This window comes from Balaenoptera ricei, chromosome 1, assembly GCF_028023285.1.
Source record: "Balaenoptera ricei isolate mBalRic1 chromosome 1, mBalRic1.hap2, whole genome shotgun sequence".
NCBI classification, from domain to species: domain Eukaryota; kingdom Metazoa; phylum Chordata; class Mammalia; order Artiodactyla; family Balaenopteridae; genus Balaenoptera; species Balaenoptera ricei.
The window spans coordinates 58,024,095-58,044,663 of record NC_082639.1 but is presented as its reverse complement, the minus strand read 5'-3'; the positions used below and the strand labels follow the sequence as shown (position 1 = coordinate 58,044,663).

Genomic DNA, 20,569 nt, shown 5'->3' with positions numbered 1-20,569 from the left:
AAACAATACACTACTTAATAACCAAGAGATCATTGAAGACATCAAAGAGGAAATCAAAAAATACCTAGAAACAAATGACAATGTAAACGCGATGACCCAAAACCTGTGGGATGCAGCAAAAGCAGTTCTAAGAGGGAAGTTTATAGCAATACAATCCTACCTCAAGAAACAAGAAACATCTCAAATAAACAACTTAACCTTACACCTAAAGCAATTAGAGAAAGAAGAACAAAAAAACCCCAAAGTTAGCAGAAGGAAAGAAATCATAAAGATCAGATCAGAAATAAATGAAAAACAAATGAAGGAAACAATAGCAAAGATCAAGAAAACAAAAAGCTGGTTCTTTGAGAAGATAAACCAAATTGGTAAACCATTAGCCAGATTCATCAAGAAAAAAAAGGGAGAAGACTCAAAACAACAGAATTAGAAATGAAAAAGGAGAAGAAACAACTGACACTGCAGAAATACAAAGGATCATGAGAGATTACTGCAAGCAATGATATACCAATAAAATGGACAACCTGGAAGAAATGGACAAATTCTTAGAAAAGTACAACCTTCCGAGACTGAACCAGGAAGAAATAGAAAATATAAGCAGACCAATCACAAGCACTGAAATTGAGACTGCGATTAAAAATGTTCCAACAAACAAAAGCCAACGACCAGATGGCTTCACAGGAGAAATCTATCAAACATTTAGAGAAGAGCTAACACCTATCCTTCTCAAACTCTTCCAAAATATAGCAGAGGGAGGAACACTCCCCAACTCATTCTACCAGGCCACCATCACCCTGATACCAAAACCAGACAAAGATGTCACAAAGAAAGAAAACTACAGGCCAATATCACTGATAAACATAGATGCAAAAATCCTCAACAAAATACTAGCAAACAGAACCTAACAGCACATTAAAAGGAGCATACACCATGACCAAGTGGGGTTTATCCCAGGAACGCAAGGATTCTTCAGTATACGCAATCAACCAATGTGATAAACCATATTAACAAATTGAAGGAGAAAAACCATATGATCATCTCAATAGATGTAGAAAAAGCTTTTGACAAAATTCAACACCTATTTATGATAAAACCCCCCCAGAAAGTGGGCATAGAGGGAACTTACCTCACCATAATAAAGGCCATATATGACAAACCCACAGCAAACATCATTCTCAATGGTGAAAAACTGAAAGCATTTCCTCTAAGATCAGGAACGAGACAAGGATGTCCACTCTCACCACTATTATTCAACATAGTTCTGGGAGTCCTAGCCACAGCAATCAGAGAAGAAAAAGGAATAAAAGGAATACAAATTGGAAAAGAAGAAGTAAAACTGTCACTGTTTGCAGATGACATGATACTATACGTAGAGAATCCTAAAACTGCCACCAGAAAACTGCTAGAGCTAATTAATGAATATAGTAAAGTTGCAGGATACAAAATTAATGCACAGAAATCTCTTGCATTCCTATACACTAATGATGAAAAATCTGAAAGAGAAATTATGGAAACACTCCCATTTACCATTGCAACAAAAAGAATAAAATACCTAGGAATAAACCTACCTAGGGAGACAAAAGACCTGTATGCAGAAAACTATAAGACACTGATGAAAGAAATTAAAGATGATACCAACAGATGGAGAGATATACCATGTTCTTGGATTGGAAGAATCAACATTGTGAAAATTACTCTACTACCCAAAGCAATTTACAGATTCAATGCAATCCCTATCAAACTACCAGTGACATTTTTCACAGAACTACAACAAAAAAATTTCACAATTTGTATGGAAACACAAAAGACCCTGAATAGCCAAAGCAATCTTGAGAAAGAAAAACAGAGCTGGAGGAATCAGGCTCCTGGACTTCAAAGTATACTACAAAGCTACAGAAATCAAGACAGTACGGTACTGGCACAAAAAAAGAAATACAGATCAATGAGACAGGATAGAAAGCCCAGAGATTAAACCCACACACATATGGTCACCTTATTTTTGATAAAGGAGGCAAGAATATACAATGGAGAAAAGACAGCCTCTTTTCTGGGAAAACTGGGCAGCTACATGTAAAACAATGAAATTAGAACACTCCTAACACTATACACAAAAATAAACTCAAAATGGATTAAAGACCTAAATGTAAGGCCAGACAATATAAAACTCTTAGAGGAAAACGTAGGCAGAACACTCTATGACATAAATCACGGCAAGATCCTTTTTGACCCACCTCCTAGAGAAATGGAAATAAAATAAACAAATGGAACCTAATGAAACTTAAAAGCTTTTGCACAGCAAAGGAAACCATAAACAAGACGAAAAGACAACCCTCAGAATGGGAGAAAATATTTGCAAATGAAGCAGCTGACAAAAGATTAATCTCCAAAATTTACAAGCAGCTCATGCAGCTCAATATCAAAAAAACAAACAACCCAATCCGAAAATGGGCAGAAGACCTAAATAGACATTTCTCCAAAGAAGAGATACAGATTGCCAACAAACACATGAAAGGATGCTCAACATCACTAATTATTAGAGAAATGCAAATCAAAACTACAGTGGGGTATCACCTCACACCAGTCAGAATGGCCATCATCAAAAAATCTACAAACAATAAATGCTGGAGAGGGTGTGGAGAAAAGGGAACCCTCTTGCACTGTTGGCTGGAATGTAAATTGATACAGCCACTATTGAGAACAGTATGGAAGTTCCTTAAAAAACTGAAAATAGAAATACCGTATGACCCAGCAATTCCACTACTGGGCATATGCCCTGAGAAAACCATAATTCAAAAAGAGTTATGTACCACAATGTTCACTGCAGCTCTATTTACAATAGCCAGGACATGGAAGCAACCTAAGTGTCCATCAACAGATGAATGGATAAAGAAGATGTGGCACATATATACAATGGACTATTACTCAGCCATAAGAAGAAACGAAATTGAGTTATTTGTAGTGAGGTGGATGGACCTAGAAACTGTCACAGAGTGAAGTAAGTCAGAAAGAGAAAAACAAATACCATATGCTAACACATATATGGATTCTAAAGAAAAAAAAAGGTTCTGAAGAACCCAGGGGCAGAACAGGTATAAAGACGCAGGCATAGAGAATGGACTTGAGGACACAGGGAGGGGGAAAGGTAAGCTGGGATGAAGTGAGAGAGTGGCATGGACATATATACACTACCAAATATAAAATAGAAAGCTAGTGGGAAGCAGCTGCATAGTACAGGGAGATCAGCTTGGTGCTTTGTCACCACCTAGAGGAGCAGGATAGAGAGGATGGGAGGGAGATGCAAGAGGGAGGAGATATGGGGATATATGTATATGTATAGCTGATTCACTTTTTTATAAAGCAGAAACCAACACACCATTGTAAAGCAATTATACTTCAATAAAGGTGTAAAAAAAAAAAAAAAAACGCTGTCATCTCCCAGTACTTCCACCAGACTTTGGCTTTCCTCTCATAAGCACACTGAATCTTTAACAGCATTTTGCAAAATTAGCATGTTTAAGACCTCCCCAAAGAATGTTAAAATGACCATAATTTAAGAAATTGAAGAGAAGAAACAGACAACATAAAGGCACAATATTAGTAATGAGAAAGGAGCTATGCCAATGGACGTAGAAGAAATTAAAATAATTATAATGAGTACTTCATATAACTGTGCTGCTTTGAAACATGAGTCAGATAGTGGATAATCTGGGAAAATATAAATGGTGAAAATAGAATCAACAAGAAAAAGAAAATGTAACTAAATCAATAACTAGAAAATTTTGAGAAATTATCAAAGAACTATCTTTTACAAAAACACCGTCTTGAAGCTGTGTCAGGGTGACTCCAACGTTTCAAAGAACTATTTAAATGGTTTCTGTGCATAGAGATGGAATAGTTCCAATTCTTTTTATAAAGATAGCTTTGAACCTCAAGTCTGACCACAAGAATGTAAAACCATTGCAGTGTCTCGCTTATAAATATAGATTTTTTAAAAATCTAAAATAAAAATATTAGCTTAACTGTTTCACTGCCTTTCTCAACTTGGGAACATATAACATAGAGCAGTTTTACATTTATTTCTCCAATTTCACTCTGATCATTTTTGGTTATTAAAAGTCTGACCAGTTTAGTATTTTGATCCCATGTATTAGTTGAGGTTTCCCCTTCCCCCATATAAGCCAGTTTAGTGACCTGAAATGAAAAGGGGTATGGCCAGCAATTTGATTCTTCCTGTCCTGACCTGTAAGTGGGAGATGGGTGTGGTCTTCCTCTAGCGCACCTCCTCTTCTTCCCTCTTTTAATCTTTTCTTTTCTTCTGGTATGGGATCATTGGTGTGCTAGAGCCAGCTCCCAACAATTTGTTAGAGCTGATTGTTGAATCTTCAGGGATTGTGTTAGATGGTTATTAAACACAGTCATTATTTAAATTAAATATGTAAACTAAAAATTCAGTGACATACTAAAAAAGATAAAACTCATCACCTCCTAATTATTTTATTACATTTCACTATTATCTAATGTTTTTTGTTTGTTTGTTTGTTATTTGAAGGCCCAGTGTTTGATTTTATTTCATCCAACAGAAGATTCTATTTGTGGTAGCAAACAGACGCTGGGGATTAGGGCTGAGAGGGGGCAGGAGAAGGGAAAAAAAGCCACATCCACTACCACGCATAGGTTTTCCCCGGAATTGCCACGTGGGGATGAATGAGTGATTCTTCAATTTATCACCTTCTCTCTCCTCCCTTCCTCTGGCTACCGCTGGGTCTCGATAACGCCCATGTCTTCAACAGGAGGTCCCAAGGCGCGGGGCAGTGGGGAGATCCCCGGGGCAAAAGGCGTCACCTCGCGGCTGCAGTGAGCGGCGGGTGCCTATCTAATGTAAATAATTCTTATAACAACCCCAAGAGGTAAATATTACCCTCATTTGGCATATGAGGGACTGAGATTCAGAGAAACTCAATATTCTGCAGAAGTTTACATAGAGTCTAGATGCAAAGTATGGTCTAACCTCAAAGCCCATGCTCTTTAGTTCACTGTAAGGAAATCCATATCTGAACATCTCTATATATTCTGCAGATGTATTTGAAAAAATACCATAGTAAGATAAGTATAAAAAAATCATCTCCTTAACAAGACTATATAGCCAACAACATTAGGGTGGAATCTTTGACACATTCCCATTTAAATTAGAAACAGAGGGATGCCCATTCTCACTAGTATACCAAACTATTCTGGAAGTACTTGCCAATGATATTAAATAACAACATAAGATACAAATTTAAATGTTTTGAAAGGAACAGATAAATTATTTTATGAAGATTAAATGATTGTTTATTGAAAAACCTAAAGAGAATAAACTGAAAACTCATTGGAAATTATAAGATTATAAGAGAGTTCAATCAAAATTTACCAAAACAATTCATATATTCAACAAATATTTATTATACGTGTACTATGTGCCAGTCACTGTTCTAGGTGCTAAGAATACAACAGTGACTAAAACAAAGACCCTGCCCTCAATTTGCATTCTAGGGTAAGGCGGAGAGACAAATAACAAATAAACAAGCAAATGAATGTGTAATATAAATTCACTAGTGATAAATGCTATGAAGAAAAATATAGTAAATTGACAGAATTAGGATTGATTCCCTTAATTTACTATGTTAGACGAGAGGGGGCGCAAAAAGACCTTTCTGGAGAGATGGGAATTTGAGTAAAGACTTATGAAATACATCTCTTATGATTTAAGTGAGTAAACCTTGCAATACCTAGGGGAAGAATATTACAGGCAGAGGGAAGAGCAAGGGTCAAGGTACTTACGTGAGAGCATAAGTTCCTTTCCTTAAACCAAACAGCCAAAAAACTCACTCTGCTTCCATGTGGAGGAGAGGGGTAAAGGGATGCACAGAGAGAGGGCTGGAGGGGCATTCAATGGAAGCTCCTCTACTTGGAAATACAAGAATTGGGAGGAAAGTTTCTGTCTTGCAATGAGAATTGTGAATTTCATTTCAGTGTGACAGGAAGCAGTTGGAGGGAAATGACAGTCTCATTTATATTTTACAGGTGCCACCATGGTTGCATTGGGAAAATACTGCTGGGCACAAGAGTGACAGCAGAGAGAGCAGATAGAAGAAGATGAGGGATGTAGAGAAGTAGTTCAGATGAGAGATGAAGGGGCCTTGGACTAGGGTAGATGTGATGAGGAAGGAAGTGGTTGGATTTGGAATGTACTTCAAAGAAAGATCCAATGAGACGTGCTGAGATATCGGGAATGGGGAACGAGAGAAAGAAAAGTCAAAGATGATTGCAGAGTTTTTGGCCTAAGCCTCTGGCTGAATGGAAATGAGAAAACCTGGGGAAGGAACAGATTGGAAAGGAAGTGGAAGCAAACATTTGGTTTTGAATATGTTTGAAATTCCCATGATATATCTAACTGCAGAAATCATGTAGCAGTTGGATATATAAATCTGGAGCTCAGGGAAGAGTTTGGGGTCTGTACTATAAATCTGGAGGACATCAACCTATAGATAATAAAAGGTGGGAGACTGGATGATATAAACTAAAGGTGAGTGTCTGAGATCTGAGTCATAGCATTTAGAGGTCAGAAATATCATAAATTATATAATTATTATAATTACATACCATCAATAGTCAGTTAAAGAATTTAGTGGAAAAAAATTTCTGTTTACTGTAAATAGATTCTGTGATCCTATCTGGTATACTATTCTGGAATCTGAGCTGACCCTAACTGCATATCCCACCACTGTGACTCGGCTTAGCAATGTCCCCAATATCTCATTTAACAAATTTCCAATGTATTTTTCTAAAAGGGTTAATTAGCTTGTGAACAGTAGTTTCCTGAGTGCCCTCAATTTTATGACAACAGCAGTTTTCTCTCTCTGTTTCCAGTGATTACCACTAATATTTTCAGCTCCTGCTTAATCAGTCCCAACCTTTTACACTTTGTACTATAATATATTAAAACAATAACATTCAAATCTATATAACTGGGACTTGACCACATTTCTCCAAATTTATTTTTTAGATTAGTTTTGTAAATTTTCTGATTATTTTAATTTAGATTAATTTTATTTCTTTCAGATATGTCTCCTTCAAAAATATGCCTGAACCTAAAAAGAGTGATTTTGAAAAGTCAAATTTAAGACCACACTTTGTACCAACAAAAATTAAAATTCAAGAAATCAAGTCAGTAGGTAATGCTGTGTATATTTACCTCTGTTTCGATGTATTAATGAAGTGCTTTTATTAAATACTTTATAATTTATTAATGCTTGTCTTATAAGTTCTTATAATTTGATGTTTCTGTTGAAAGCATTTGCTTGAAAGCCCATGGGTTATAACTGCAGTGTGAAAGATGTCAGTGAGCTATGAAGAAGAATTTCCTAAGAGAAAGAGATGATAAATGTCAGAATAGACATTTGTACAATTCACAAATTAAGAATATATTTTTATGTTTATTTTTCTGGAAAGAAAATCTTTGGATTTCCTTTCAGCTCAATCCTGAGTTTTCTTGTAATTGTTTTAAAAAAAATCACTCAAGCTTGTACATCTTACTTAGTAGAAATTTACTTTACAGGGACTGTAAAGGAACTCACTTTCCTAGAAACTTAAGGAATCTGTGAGCTAGGAACTAGCGTTATAGATCCTCAGAAAATTTGAATGTTTTATGTTGTCTTTGTTTTTCTCTCTCTGGCATTATCAAAAAAACCATCTAATTGTGTCATGCTCATCAACAACCCTGACTGAGGCTCCTTGAATCCACATTGCCCCATATTACCTCATTTCTGTGACTCTTCGTAATCTAATTCCTCAAAAGATTTGTTTACGTATACTGTCTCCACTCCCTCAACTTTTGTTTAAGCTTCAGCCTACTCCAAATTGGTCTTGCCTCCACCATTCTACTGAAGTTACACTGATTAAGAGTACCAGTGATCTCCATGTTGCTAAATCCAAAGGATATTTTTCTGCCACCTCTCAATACCAGTATAGTTAGTTGATCACTCCCTCCTGCTTAAAACTCTGTTTTTCTGCTATCTCACCCTTTCTCAGTCTCTCTTTTTAATTTCTCTTCTCCATCCTTAAAATACTGTATTTGCTCAGAGCTCAATCCTGAGCCTGCCTCTGCTTCTACATTCTTTCTCCTTGGGTGATCTAATCCAGTCTTACGGATTAGATCACCCAACCGTATTTTAAATCTCTATGGTTTAAAATACTGTAGAGATACCGTTAAATCCTTCATTTATATCTCAATCCAGACTAATCCTCTGAAGGGCAGGTGCCTACACTGAGCTACCTATTTGATATCTCCACTCAAACTTCTCATTACATCTTAAACCTAATATCCAGAACTGGTCTCATGATTCCCTATCCTAGCCATCCTCTCAAACTTTCTCTCCCATCCCCTCCCTGCAACAGCATTCCATTCTCAGTACATTGGGCCAATTTGCGCCAACTGGCTCAAGTCTAAAACCTAGAAGCAATCCTTGATCTCTCCTGTCCCTCCTCCCCAAAGTTCAATATATCAACAAGCTCTTTTCATTCTAACTCATCTTGAATTAATCTGTTTTCACCATGTCTGCTGTCACCACCCTAATCCAAATCATCATCATCTTTGTGTGTCAACTATAGTAGCTTGCCGACAGGTATTTTTTCTTTCATTCTTGCCCTCTTTCTAATCACTTTCCTTTTTTATTAAACCATTTAAAATTATGAAATAACATACATTATGAAAAGTGAACATAGCATAAAATGTACAGTATAATAACCAATTATTTAAAAAACACCTATATAACCATATTGCACATCAAGAAATAGAGCATTGCCAACATCACCACTTGACCTTTCCCAAATCACCTCTCCCTTCCTTGTCCCTAGGAGTTACTACTGTCCTGATTTCTGTGGTAATCACTTCCTTACTTTTCTTTAAATTTTTACCATCTATTGTTTGCATCTCTAAAGAATATTGTTTAGTTTGCTTGCTTTTTACTGTATATGAATGTAATCATGCCGTATGCATTCATTTGTATTTTTTTTCCTTAGCATTGTTTGTAAGATTCACTCATATTGTTCTGTGGAGGTGTAGTTGCTTCATTTTCATTGCTGTTAAGTATTCCATTGCATGAATATATCACACTTTGTCCGTACTACTCTTGAAATTTGGGGTTTTTAGTTTGTCAGTCATTGCAATGCTGAAATGAATATTTTTGTTTAGGCATCCTGCTGCATCTGTGTAAAAGTTTCTTGAGAGTGTATATCCAGGATTTACATTACCGGGGATGCTTATCTCCACCTATAATAGATAATGTCAACTTTCTAAAGTGTTTTTACCAATGTATGCTCCCATCAGATTTGTGAGGGTTCTTTTTGTTCTGCTTCCTAACACTTGGAATTGTCAGTTTTCCATTTTAGCAATCTACTGGGTATATAATAGTATATCATTATGGTTTAATTTGCATTTCTGTGATTACTAATAGGTTTGAGAACTTTTTCATAGACTATTGACAAATTGGATTTAAACTTTTGGAAATCATCCAAGTTTTACCTTATTTCAAAATTAGTTTTTTATCCTTTTCTTGTTGATTTTCAAATATATTCTTTTTACTTGTTCTTTGTTGGTTTTGCGTGTTGTGAATATCTTCCCCTTTTCTATAGGTTTTCTTTTCACTCTCTTTATGGTGTCTTTTTGATGAACAAAAATTCTTCCACTTTAATAAGGTCAAATATACCAAATCTTTTCTCATTTGATAAGTACTTTTTGTACCATATCTAAGAAATCTTTTCCTACTCTGTGGTCATGAATATCTTTTTCTATTTATCTTGCAAAAGATTTTAGTTCTTCTTTTTACCTTTAGGTCTAAAGTCTACCTGGAATTACATTTTGAGTGAGGTAAGAGTCAAATTTAGTATTTGTTCATGTGAATACCCAGCTATCCCAGCGTGGTATTAAAAAGGCTATTCTTTCCCTAATGCTCTGGGCTCTTTGTTCTGGAGTTCTTATTATGTTTCATTATATTATTTATCCATTTCAATATTAATACCACACAACATTAATTTCTGTAGCTTAAAATAACCCTTGATATCTGGTAGAGCAAGTCTTCCCACCTTGCTCTTCAAGAGTATCATGGTTATTTTCTGTTTTCCATTATGATTTCTTCTTCTGACCCATTGGTTATTTAGAAGTTTATGTCTTAATTCAAAATATATGAGGCTTTTCTAATTATCTTTTGTTTATAAATTTTTAGCACAATTACATTGTAGTTTGAGGATATACTCCATAGGATTTCAGTCCTATGTAATTAGTTAACACTTGTATTTTCATCCAGTATATGGTCGATTGTTGTAAATGTTCAGTATGTGCTTGAAAATAAAGTATATTCTGTGGCTGTTGGGTGCAGTGTTCTACATATGTCTTTTAGGTCAAATTTCTTCATTGTTTTTCAACTCTTCTATATCCTTACTGATTTTTCTGCTTGCTTATTCTGTCAATTGCTGAGAAATTTCAGACTTATTTATTTTTTCCTTGTAGAGTTATCAAATCTTGCTTTACAGATTTTTAATATAGTTTAGGCTGTGTTATTAATTGCATAAAACTTTAGAATTATTATATATTTGTAGTGAATTATTATATATTTCTAGTGAATTGAACCCTTTTAAATTACAAAGTGATTGTCTTGTTATCCAATATTACTGTAGTTACACCAGCTTTCTTTTGGCTAACATTTACATGGTATATCTTTTTCCATCATCTTGTTGCCACATTTCTGTAACATTATGATCTCTTACATAAGAGACTTATCTCTTGTAAACATCAAATTGTTAGATTTAAAAATCTACTCTGTAATCTTTCTTTGTCTTTGAAATGGAGCATTTAGTCCATTTGTACTTAGTGTAACTACTTATATCTTTGGATTTAAATCTGCCATCTTATTTTGTTCCTTCTATCTCTCCTGTTGATTCTGTGTTTCCTTTTATTTTCTCTTATGTCTTATTTAGGATTGAGTTTTTAAAATTTAAACTTTTCCCCTTTACTAATTTGGTAGTTATGCATTCTGTTTCTATTCTTTAAATGATTACCCTAGAAATTACAATATTCATCCTTCAAAATATATTGTTACCCTCCTTCTGGACAATAAAGGAATCCTAGAACATGTTAATTATTTTACTGCCATACTGAGTTTTATGTTATTACTAAAGTCCAAAGTCTCACCTAAATATCGTCTAAATCAGCTATGGTGAGACTCAAGGTATGATTGATCCTGAGGCAAAATTCCTCTCCAGCTTGAACCTGTGGAATCAAACAAATTATGTGCTTCCAAAATACAGAGTTGGGACAGGAATAGGATAGACATTCTCATTCTAAAAGGGAGAAATCGGAAAGAAGAATGGAGTAATGGGTCCCAAGGAAGTTTAAAACCTACTAAGACAAACTTTATGAGATCTTAAGGCTCAAGGATAATCCTCTTTGGCTTGATGCTCTGCCTTCCTGACCCACTGGGGCAGAGGTCCTGCTCTCACAACTCTGCTGGATCGAGGGTCACATCTCCCCCACTTCCCCACTGGGACTCTCCTAGGCCAGGATTTCATCCCCAGGACTATCTAGTGGGAGTGTTGGCCTACCCCCAAGGTCTCCATAGGCAGAAACTGAGGCAGGCCTGATGATCTTTGAGTCACCTTCATGGTCATTCTTCCCTTGTCTTGAGGAATAGCACGTTTGCAGTGCATAGCTCTGTGATCCTATCCTGTAAAACCCAAGAAGTCCGACAGCCTTCCTTCATTTTATCCTGTCTCTATCCCCTTCACTTCAAGCTGACAGTGTCTCTGCTGGGATGGCTGATTAGGTCCATGTTGCACACCCATACCAATCTCCTTATCTCCTTATCAAGTGGTCAGTGCACCACAGCCTTAGTGTTCTCTTTTGAACGTGATTTCTCAGTTTTTGTAATATGAGAATTTTCTAAATTCTTAAGTTCTGTTTCCATTTTGCTTAACAATTTTGTCTTCAATTCATTTCTCTCATCTTGCATTTTACTACAGGCAGTCAGGAGAAATCAAGCCTCTTCTTTAACACTTTGCTTAGAAATCTCAGCTAACTATCCAATTTCATCACTCACAAGTTCTACCTTCCACAAAAAACCAGAACACAAACACAAGTCAGCCAAGTTCTCTGCCACTTTATAACAAGGATCACCTTTGCTCCATTGTCCAATAGCATGTTCCCCATTTCTGTCTGAGAGCTCATCAGAATGGCCTTTACCATCCGTATTTCTACCAACATTTCTGCATATGGTTATTCATGTATTCTCAGTGAAAATGGAAGCTTCCTCAATGGCTCTCCTCTTTCTTTCTGGGTTCTCACCAGAATTGCCTTTAAAAATCTCTTCATGGCCATATTAGCTTTTTCTAGCATGCACCTCACAACTCTTTTGGCCTCTACCCACTACCCAGTTCCAAAGGTTCTTTTATATTTTTAGGTATTTGTTACAGCAGCACCCCACCTCTCAGTCCCAATTTCTGTCTTATTCAGGCTGCTATAACAAACTACTATAAACTGGGTGGCTTAAACAACAAATATTTATTTCTCACAGTTCTGGAGGCTGGAAGTCTGAGATCAGTAGGATCAGGTTCTGTTGAGAGTCTTCTTCTTGGTTTGCAGACAGCCACCTTCTTACTTTATTCTCACATGGCGGAGAGAGCATTATTCTCATCAAGGGCATTCTACCCTCATCACCTCATCTAAACCTAATTACCTCCCCAAAGCCCAACTCCCAAAACCACCACATTGAGAATTAGAGCTTCAACATATGAATTGTGGGAGGGACACAAACATTCAATCCATAGCAACTACCCTATCTAAATTATACCTCCCTCTAATGCTGCCCCTCACCAAAATCTGTCTATGTCTGTCACAGCATGCATCTCAATTTATAATTGTTCACTCCTTTGTTTCTTTACTTAATTCTTTTCTGTACTATCCAATAAAATGTGTGCATCATTGGGCAGAAATCACAATTCCAGAGTCCAACACCAGTGCCTGGCACATTGCAGGTGATCAACAAATAACTGTTGATTGAAGGAATACCAGATGTAAGTTTGTTACATCTATTATCTCATTTAATCCTCACAGCATCCCTGTTACATAAGTACTATTATTTCCACTTAACAGATGGGGAAACTAAAGCTCAGAGGGGTTAAATGATTTTCCTAAAGCTACATAACTCACAAACAGAAAAGTAGTTTTTGGTCCCAGGCTATCTACATCCAAAGTCTGCATGCTTGACCCTACATTATACCTACTTGAAAAAAAAATCCATTATATGTTAATCCAAATTAGTAAAACTCATAATTGGAGATGGGGGATTCAGGTTGAGGGGAATCTTTCTCTTTTCAAAGGAATTAATGAGAAGATTTATTTGACTATCAAGTATGATTCTGTGTGATTTAGAAATCATTTTTTTCTAAGAAAATACAGCTGTATTGTATAATAGTAATTGAATGTTATATTCTGTTAATAGAAATTCTTTTTAAAAGCAAATTATTCTAGAATATATTTAGCTCTAACAAACTACATTTCTAAAAAGTTTACAAGTAGAGAAAATGGTTTGTTGAGTTAAATTAGAAGTAGTCTAACAGTATAGAAATATCATTTATGTTTGCATTTGTTTCTTTAGAGCCAGTAGAAGAATATCTAAAATCAAAATCTATTAGATCTTTTCATTATCTTAAGGATACAACTGAGGTAGGTTTAATTTGCATGCTTACAATTATTTAATAGAAATTCAGATTATCACTAATAGTTTTATACATTTTTCTACAAATCCCAAATTCAAATGAATTTTAGGATTCAGAAGCATAAAATTTTAAAGTGATTTCATCTCTGATATTATGCAAAACTATATATGGCAATAATAGAGAAAATAATATGTTATTTGTTGGACAGGCAATACAGTGGAAATTATTTATTGAATATGAGAAGTACTAGCAGTTATCATAAAGTCAGTTAAGACAGGGCCTCATAGAAAATTATACATGCATAATTTAAATATTGTATTTTAATTTAGAATATGAAAATATACATCCATTTGTTAATCTTTTGATATATAGCCAAGACCATTTCTGTTATAGTTATTTAACTCACATAATTACAATAGCAATGATTATAACGGGTTTAGCACCAATACTATTGGGAACATTTTTTAAAAATTTATTTTATTGAAGTATAGTTGATTTACAATGTTGTGTTAATTTCTTCTGTATAACAAAATGATTCAGTTATACATATATATACATTCTTTCATATTCTTTTTTTTTTTTTTTTATAGCTACTTTATTTATTTATTTATTTTATTTTTGGCTGTGTTGGGTCTTAGGTTCGTGCGAGGGCTTTCTCTAGTTGCGGCAAGTGGGGGCCACTCTTCATCGCGGTGCGCGGGCCTTTCACTATCGCGGCCCCTCCCGTTGCGGGGCACAGGCTCCAGACGCGCAGGCTCAGTAGTTGTGGCTCACGGGCCCAGCTGCTCCGTGGCATGTGGGATCTTCCCAAACCAGGGCTCGAACCGGTGTCCCCTGCATTGGCAGGCAGATTCTCAACCACTGCGCCACCAGGGAAGCCCCATTCTTTCATATTCTTTTGCATTATGGTTTATCACAGGATATTGAATATAGCTTTCTGTACTATGCAGTAGGACCTTGTTGTTTATCCATTCTACATATAATAGTTTGCATCTGCTAATCCTAAACTCCTAATCCATCCCTCCCCTACACCTCTCCCTCTTGGCAACCCCAAGTCTGTTCTCTATGTCTGTAGCACCAGCACTATTGACTCTTGCTAACAACCTGAGCAGAGGTACATGGGCATCCTGAAAAGTGACCAACCAGCCTTGACCATTGAGCATGCCTGGATTTTATTCAGGAGGTTTTATCTAGGAGACTAGAGAGAGGAATTAATACAGAGAATCAGCAAAGGGAAATCATTCAAGAGAGTCTCTTAGGTGTTAATTTACTTATTATTGGTATTATTATTTAATTAATTAATTAATTTTTTAAACACAAAAGGGAATTCATTGGCTCATGTACATGAAATGTCCAGGGCTGTCTAGCTTCAGACACAGCTGGATCCAGGGGCTGATATGATGCCATAATGGCTCAGTCTCCATCTCTCAACAATGGTTTCCTGCCTTGGCTTTCCACTCTGTGGCAAGATGGCAGCTGAAGTGCTGGACCTCCTTCCCCTCTTCTCAGCAGGCTCTTTCTTTTTTTTTTTTTTAACATCTTTATTGGAGTATAATTGTTTTACAATGGTGTGTTAGTTTCTGCTTTAGAACAAAGTGAATCAGCTATACATATACATATATCCCCATATCTCCTCCCTCTTGCGTCTCCCTCCCGCCCTCCCTACCCCACCCCTCTAGGTGATCACAAAGCACCAAGCTGATCTCCCTGTGCTATGCGGCTGCTTCCCACTAGCTATCTATTTTACATTTGGTAGTATTTGTAAGTCCATGCCACTCTCTCACTTAATTTACTTATTATTAACCCTGTTTATTGCTAATTTGGAGAATGAAACATGAAGAAATACATACTTTGCACCATAATTAATAACATGTTATCATTTTATTGCATATTTATACCTTTTATACTTTTTAAAAATATTGACAAAATACACTGTCTGGCTTATTAGTTCTATCCTCATCTACCTGTTTTATATAGGTTTGTGTTTAATAAAAATCTCCCAAGAAATATAAATATATTGTAACATCATCATGATTACTCAGCACAATAAATTTACTAACATCTTATATAAAACATTTTAATTTTTAAAAAACAAATTAAAATATACATATGCCTTTTTAAATTAAATTATACAGAAAGGCTAATAAGAACACAAAGCCCTTGCACCCATTCTTCCTGTTCTAATTTCCTCTTTTCAGAAACAACCATGTTTAACCTTTTGGGGTTTCAATTCCTCTTATGATTAACTCTATAATTCTAAAGAATGAGCTTCTACTGCTAATTTTTTATTTTTTTATTTAATTTTTTAAATTTAAGCATTATCTACTGCATAATCAAAAACAAAGATTTGAATTAGTTTATTTACACTACATCTCACCTCTTTCCCTCTCTCCTCTTCTGTATCTTCGATAGTTACTTTTCTGCTTCTTCTGTTTTAACTTTGAAATAATATATCTAAATACTTTTTTCTTTTCTTTTTTTTTTTTAAATACTTTTTTCTTCCCTATCAACTTTAATCACTAACTCCTGATTCCTCTTTACATAAGATGAAGATCTTAGCAGTTTTAGCCTTCCCTCCACATCTTCTTCCCTAGGTCAAGTATATCTTTATTTTTACATTTTTGAGGTCAATGATTATACTCACTTTGCAACTCTGATTAAGCCTTTATGTTTTGTCTATAGATTAATTTTAAAACTAAAAACGCTATAAACAGCATTTATATTATTACATTTTTGTAAATAATTGTTTATTGTAGAACAAAGTAGTGTGCTAGGACTATGTTTCTTCTCAATGGATACAGTATAAAAACAATAGGCTCTCTTTTCTTATTCTCCATCAGTTACTAAAAAATAATGCCATATATTAATTTCCCTTATATTTAGATCTTGACTGTCTTGTATACTTTTTCTGGAGTTCCTAGTTGCCTTTCTTTTTTCTTGTGGTGAATGATAATAATAGCAAACATCTATGTAGTACTTGAGTGTGCCAAGCACTGTTCAAATGCATATATATACCCATATATTCAAAGATATATATATAATATATAATAAATGTACAATATATTCATTTATATGAAGTATATGTATACATGTATGATTTACACCTTCAAGAACCCAGTGAAATAAGTACTATTATTATTCCTATTCTATAGATGAGAAAAAAGAGGCACAAAGAAAATAAGGAACTTGGCTGAAATCAAATTATAAGTAACAGTGCCAGGAAGAACCCAGCAGTCTAATTCATGCTCTTTACCCCTAAGATATGCCGCCTCCAATATGTGAATATGATTAAGTTTCCTTTCTCATTCTGTTTAGTGGAATCCATTCCCGTCTTCTTGGAGGAATTGTTCATGGAGCCCAGAGACTTCTTGCTCTACATTTGACTCACTGCTTTTAAGCCTGCTCTGCAGTTGTCACTGGGTCATCCCACTCCTGGCTTAGTTTCCAGGTTCTAATATCCCATGCCTTATTTCTGCTTGGATTTAATCTTTACTTTCCTAAACTACATCTTCAAGAAACTTCCCTAGAAATGGTACATGAATGTCTGAGAGTGTATTTATTTTCCCCATACACTTGACTGATAATTTGGCTGAGTAGAAAATCTTTTTTTCTCTAAACTTTAGAGACAATGCCCCACTGTCCTATACCATTCAAAGTTGCTAATGAAAAGTTCCAGGTCTTTTGTGAGTGATATTTTTTTCTCTGGAAAACTTTAGGATCTTCTCTTTATCAATGTTGTTTTGAAATGTCTTGAGGTTATGCCTAAGTGTGCTTTATTCAGGTCTAAAAAACGTCTTTCCATTACTTCTTTTATTTATTTATTTATGGCTGTGCTGGGTCTTAGTTTCTGTGCGAGGGCTTTCTCTAGTTGCGGCGAGCGGGGGCCACTCTTCATTGCGGTGCGCGGGCCTCTCACTATCGCGGCCTCTCTTGTTGCGGAGCACAGGCTCCAGACGCGCAGGCTCAGCAACTGTGGCTCACGGGCCTAGTCGCTCCGCGGCATGTGGGATCCTCCCAGACCAGGGCTCGAACCCGTGTTCCCGGCATTAGCAGGCAGACTCTCAACCACTGCGCCACCAGGGAAACCCCCTGAAGCACTCTCCATTACTTCTTTTCCATTTTCCTTTCCACTATTTTTTCTGTTCTCTAATGGCCAAATACTAGACATCTTGGATTGATTCTCTACATCACTTTTCTCTATTTTTGTCTCTTTGAAAATTTTCCCTGTATTATGGAACATTTCCTTAACTCTTTCTTCTGGTCTTTTTATTGCATTTTTGTTCAGTAATCGTATTTTAAATTTCAAAATTTTCTTTATTGTTCTTGGTTATGTTTTTTTTTTAATTTTCATAGAATCCTATTAACATTTGTTCTCTAATTTTTCTGAGGAGAGTTCATATTTTCTTAAGTTATTTTCTGTTTCTTCAATTATCTGTTTCTTCTGGTATTCTTTTTGTTCTGTCCTTTTTGATTATCATCATATGTACCTTTGAAGTTGCTGATTTTTATCATATCTGGTAAATCTTCATTTGTTCATATTTAGAAATAAAGATATGAGTTAATTTTTCCAGGAAACTGCCATTAATTTTATAAATAAGTCTCTCTCCAGAATTGAACACTAACTGTTCTGTGTATATGGTAGAGTTCTCAACCAGCTAGCTTTACTTTAGGATCAGAAGGCAGAGAGTAGGCAGTTTGCCTGGTAGCCTTCCTCCCAGATGCTAACATGTGAAGAGCTTTACTTTGGGGAGCCAAAACCCATACTAACAGAAGTTTATTAAGAGAAAGCCACTTATTTTAGCCTGGGATTAATTTCCTGTAACTCTCTACGTGGGATAGGGTAACTAGGAGATGGGGGAATTGGCAACTGGCTCAGAAATTTCATAACAGCATTTCAGTTAACGTGTCTCTTTTACCACTTCTGTTCTCATTCCCATCTTCAATATCTGCCAACTTTAAGCTGAAAGATAGAAAGATAACAATTTTTTTTAGTGACCCCCCACTACTATGCTACTAGCTTCAATTAACTTTATGTCTTTCAGAAATCTGTTTGAACTCTCCCATGTGCTAACACCTCTCTCTTTCTCTCTCTCTCTCTCTCTGACACACAGGCACGCACACACCCCTTCCTGTTCTCTTTCTATTATAGGTTGATTCTTTTTTTTTACTCCTTTGCCACAATTGTAAAGGGCTCTCAATAAGATATGGCTGTAAACAGCATGGTCCATCACACTGACTCAGAAAGCCTCCTCCCCTTTAAAACTACTAACACCTTTATCAGTTCCCCTCATCTACATTCACACTGACTCCTGAAATGCCTTGCTCGTTCAATGAGTTTTTGTTTGACTTTTACCAAAATACTTCTTAGACAAATGTATCATCTGTTGCTATATCTTTTCCATAAATCTACAAGGTAAGAGATGGTGAGGCACTGAACCAAAGTAGTAGCAATGGGAATGTAGTGGAGGGCACTGATTGGAGAGAAATAAAGTAGTTAGAAACTATATAGTGGGGCTTCCCTGGTGGCGCAGTGGTTAAGAATCCACCTGCCAAGGCAGGGGACACAGGTTTGAGCCCTGGTCTGGGAAGATCTCACATGCCGCGGAGCAACTAAGCTCATGCACCACAACTACTGAGCCTGCGCTCTAGAGCCCATGAGCCACGACTACTGAGCCCTCGTGCCACAACTACTGAAGCCTGCACTCCTAGAGCCTGTGCTCTGCAACAAGAGAAGCCACCACAATGAGAAGCCTGTGCACCTCAATGAAGAGTAGCCCCCTCTCACTGCAACTAGAGAAAGCCCACGTGCAGCAATGAAGACCCCAACACAGCCAAAAATAAATAAATAAAAATTTATTAAAAAAAAAAAGAGGGCTTCCCTGGTGGCGCAGTGGTTGAGAATCTGCCTGCCAATGCAGGGGACACGGGTTCGAGCCCTGGTCTGGGAAGATCCCACATGCCGCGGAGCAACTGGGCCCGTGAGCCACAGCTGCTGAGCCTGCGCGTCTGGAGCCCGTGCTCCGCAACAAGAGAGGCCGCGACAGTGAAAGGCCCGCGCACCGCAATGAAGAGTGGCCCCCACTTGCCACAACTAGAGAAAGCCCTCACACAGAAACGAAGACCCAACACAGCTAAAAATAAAAAAAAAAAAAAAAAAAAAGAAACTGTATGGTAATGTATGGAAACTAAATTTTTGGTGGTGAGCACACTGTAAGGTATACAGAAGTAGAAATATATGCTGTACACATGAAACGTATATAATGTTATAAACCAATGTTACCTCAATAAAAAAACATTTTTAAGGCAAAAAAAAAAAAAAGAAATTAAGTAGTTAAACTTGACAGAATTTTTTAAGTGACTGGATATGGTGCTTAGAATAATAATCCCCGAATTTCTTTTTCGGAGAACTGGAAAAATGATGGTGCCATTAACTAAAATTCCATTCATTTTAATATGTTATATTTACACTGTCATTCAGTTTGAAAAATTATCTAATTTCTTCTATGATTTCTTCCTTAAAACATGAAACCTGCAGAAGTGTGTTGTAGAAGTTCCAAATATTTGGAGTCTTTCTAGATATCTTACTTTATTGATGTCTAATTTTCATTGTGGTTAGAGAACATATTCTGTAGGATTTCAATCTTTCTAAACTTATTGAGACTTGTTTTAAGATTCAACATATGGTTTGTTTTATTGAAAGTATTATGTGCACTTGAATAGAATGTGTATTTGGCAGTTATAGGGTGTGTTCTATAAGTATATACTTATAAACATATGAATATATCTATATGTTATAGATGTATAAATATGTAACTATACCTAT

General features: G+C 36.0%; 1 protein-coding gene across 1 annotated transcript in view; it reads left to right on the top strand.

Moving 5' to 3' along the window:
• The window catches only part of C1H1orf141 (chromosome 1 C1orf141 homolog), a 52,243-nt gene that overhangs the window by 13,465 nt on the left and 18,209 nt on the right, over positions 1–20,569 (top strand). The window contains exons 3-4 of the mRNA XM_059914860.1: positions 7,099–7,211; positions 13,686–13,753. Of these exons, the coding sequence (XP_059770843.1) occupies positions 7,099–7,211; positions 13,686–13,753 (181 nt within the window). The remainder of the gene's footprint in view (positions 1–7,098; positions 7,212–13,685; positions 13,754–20,569) is intronic.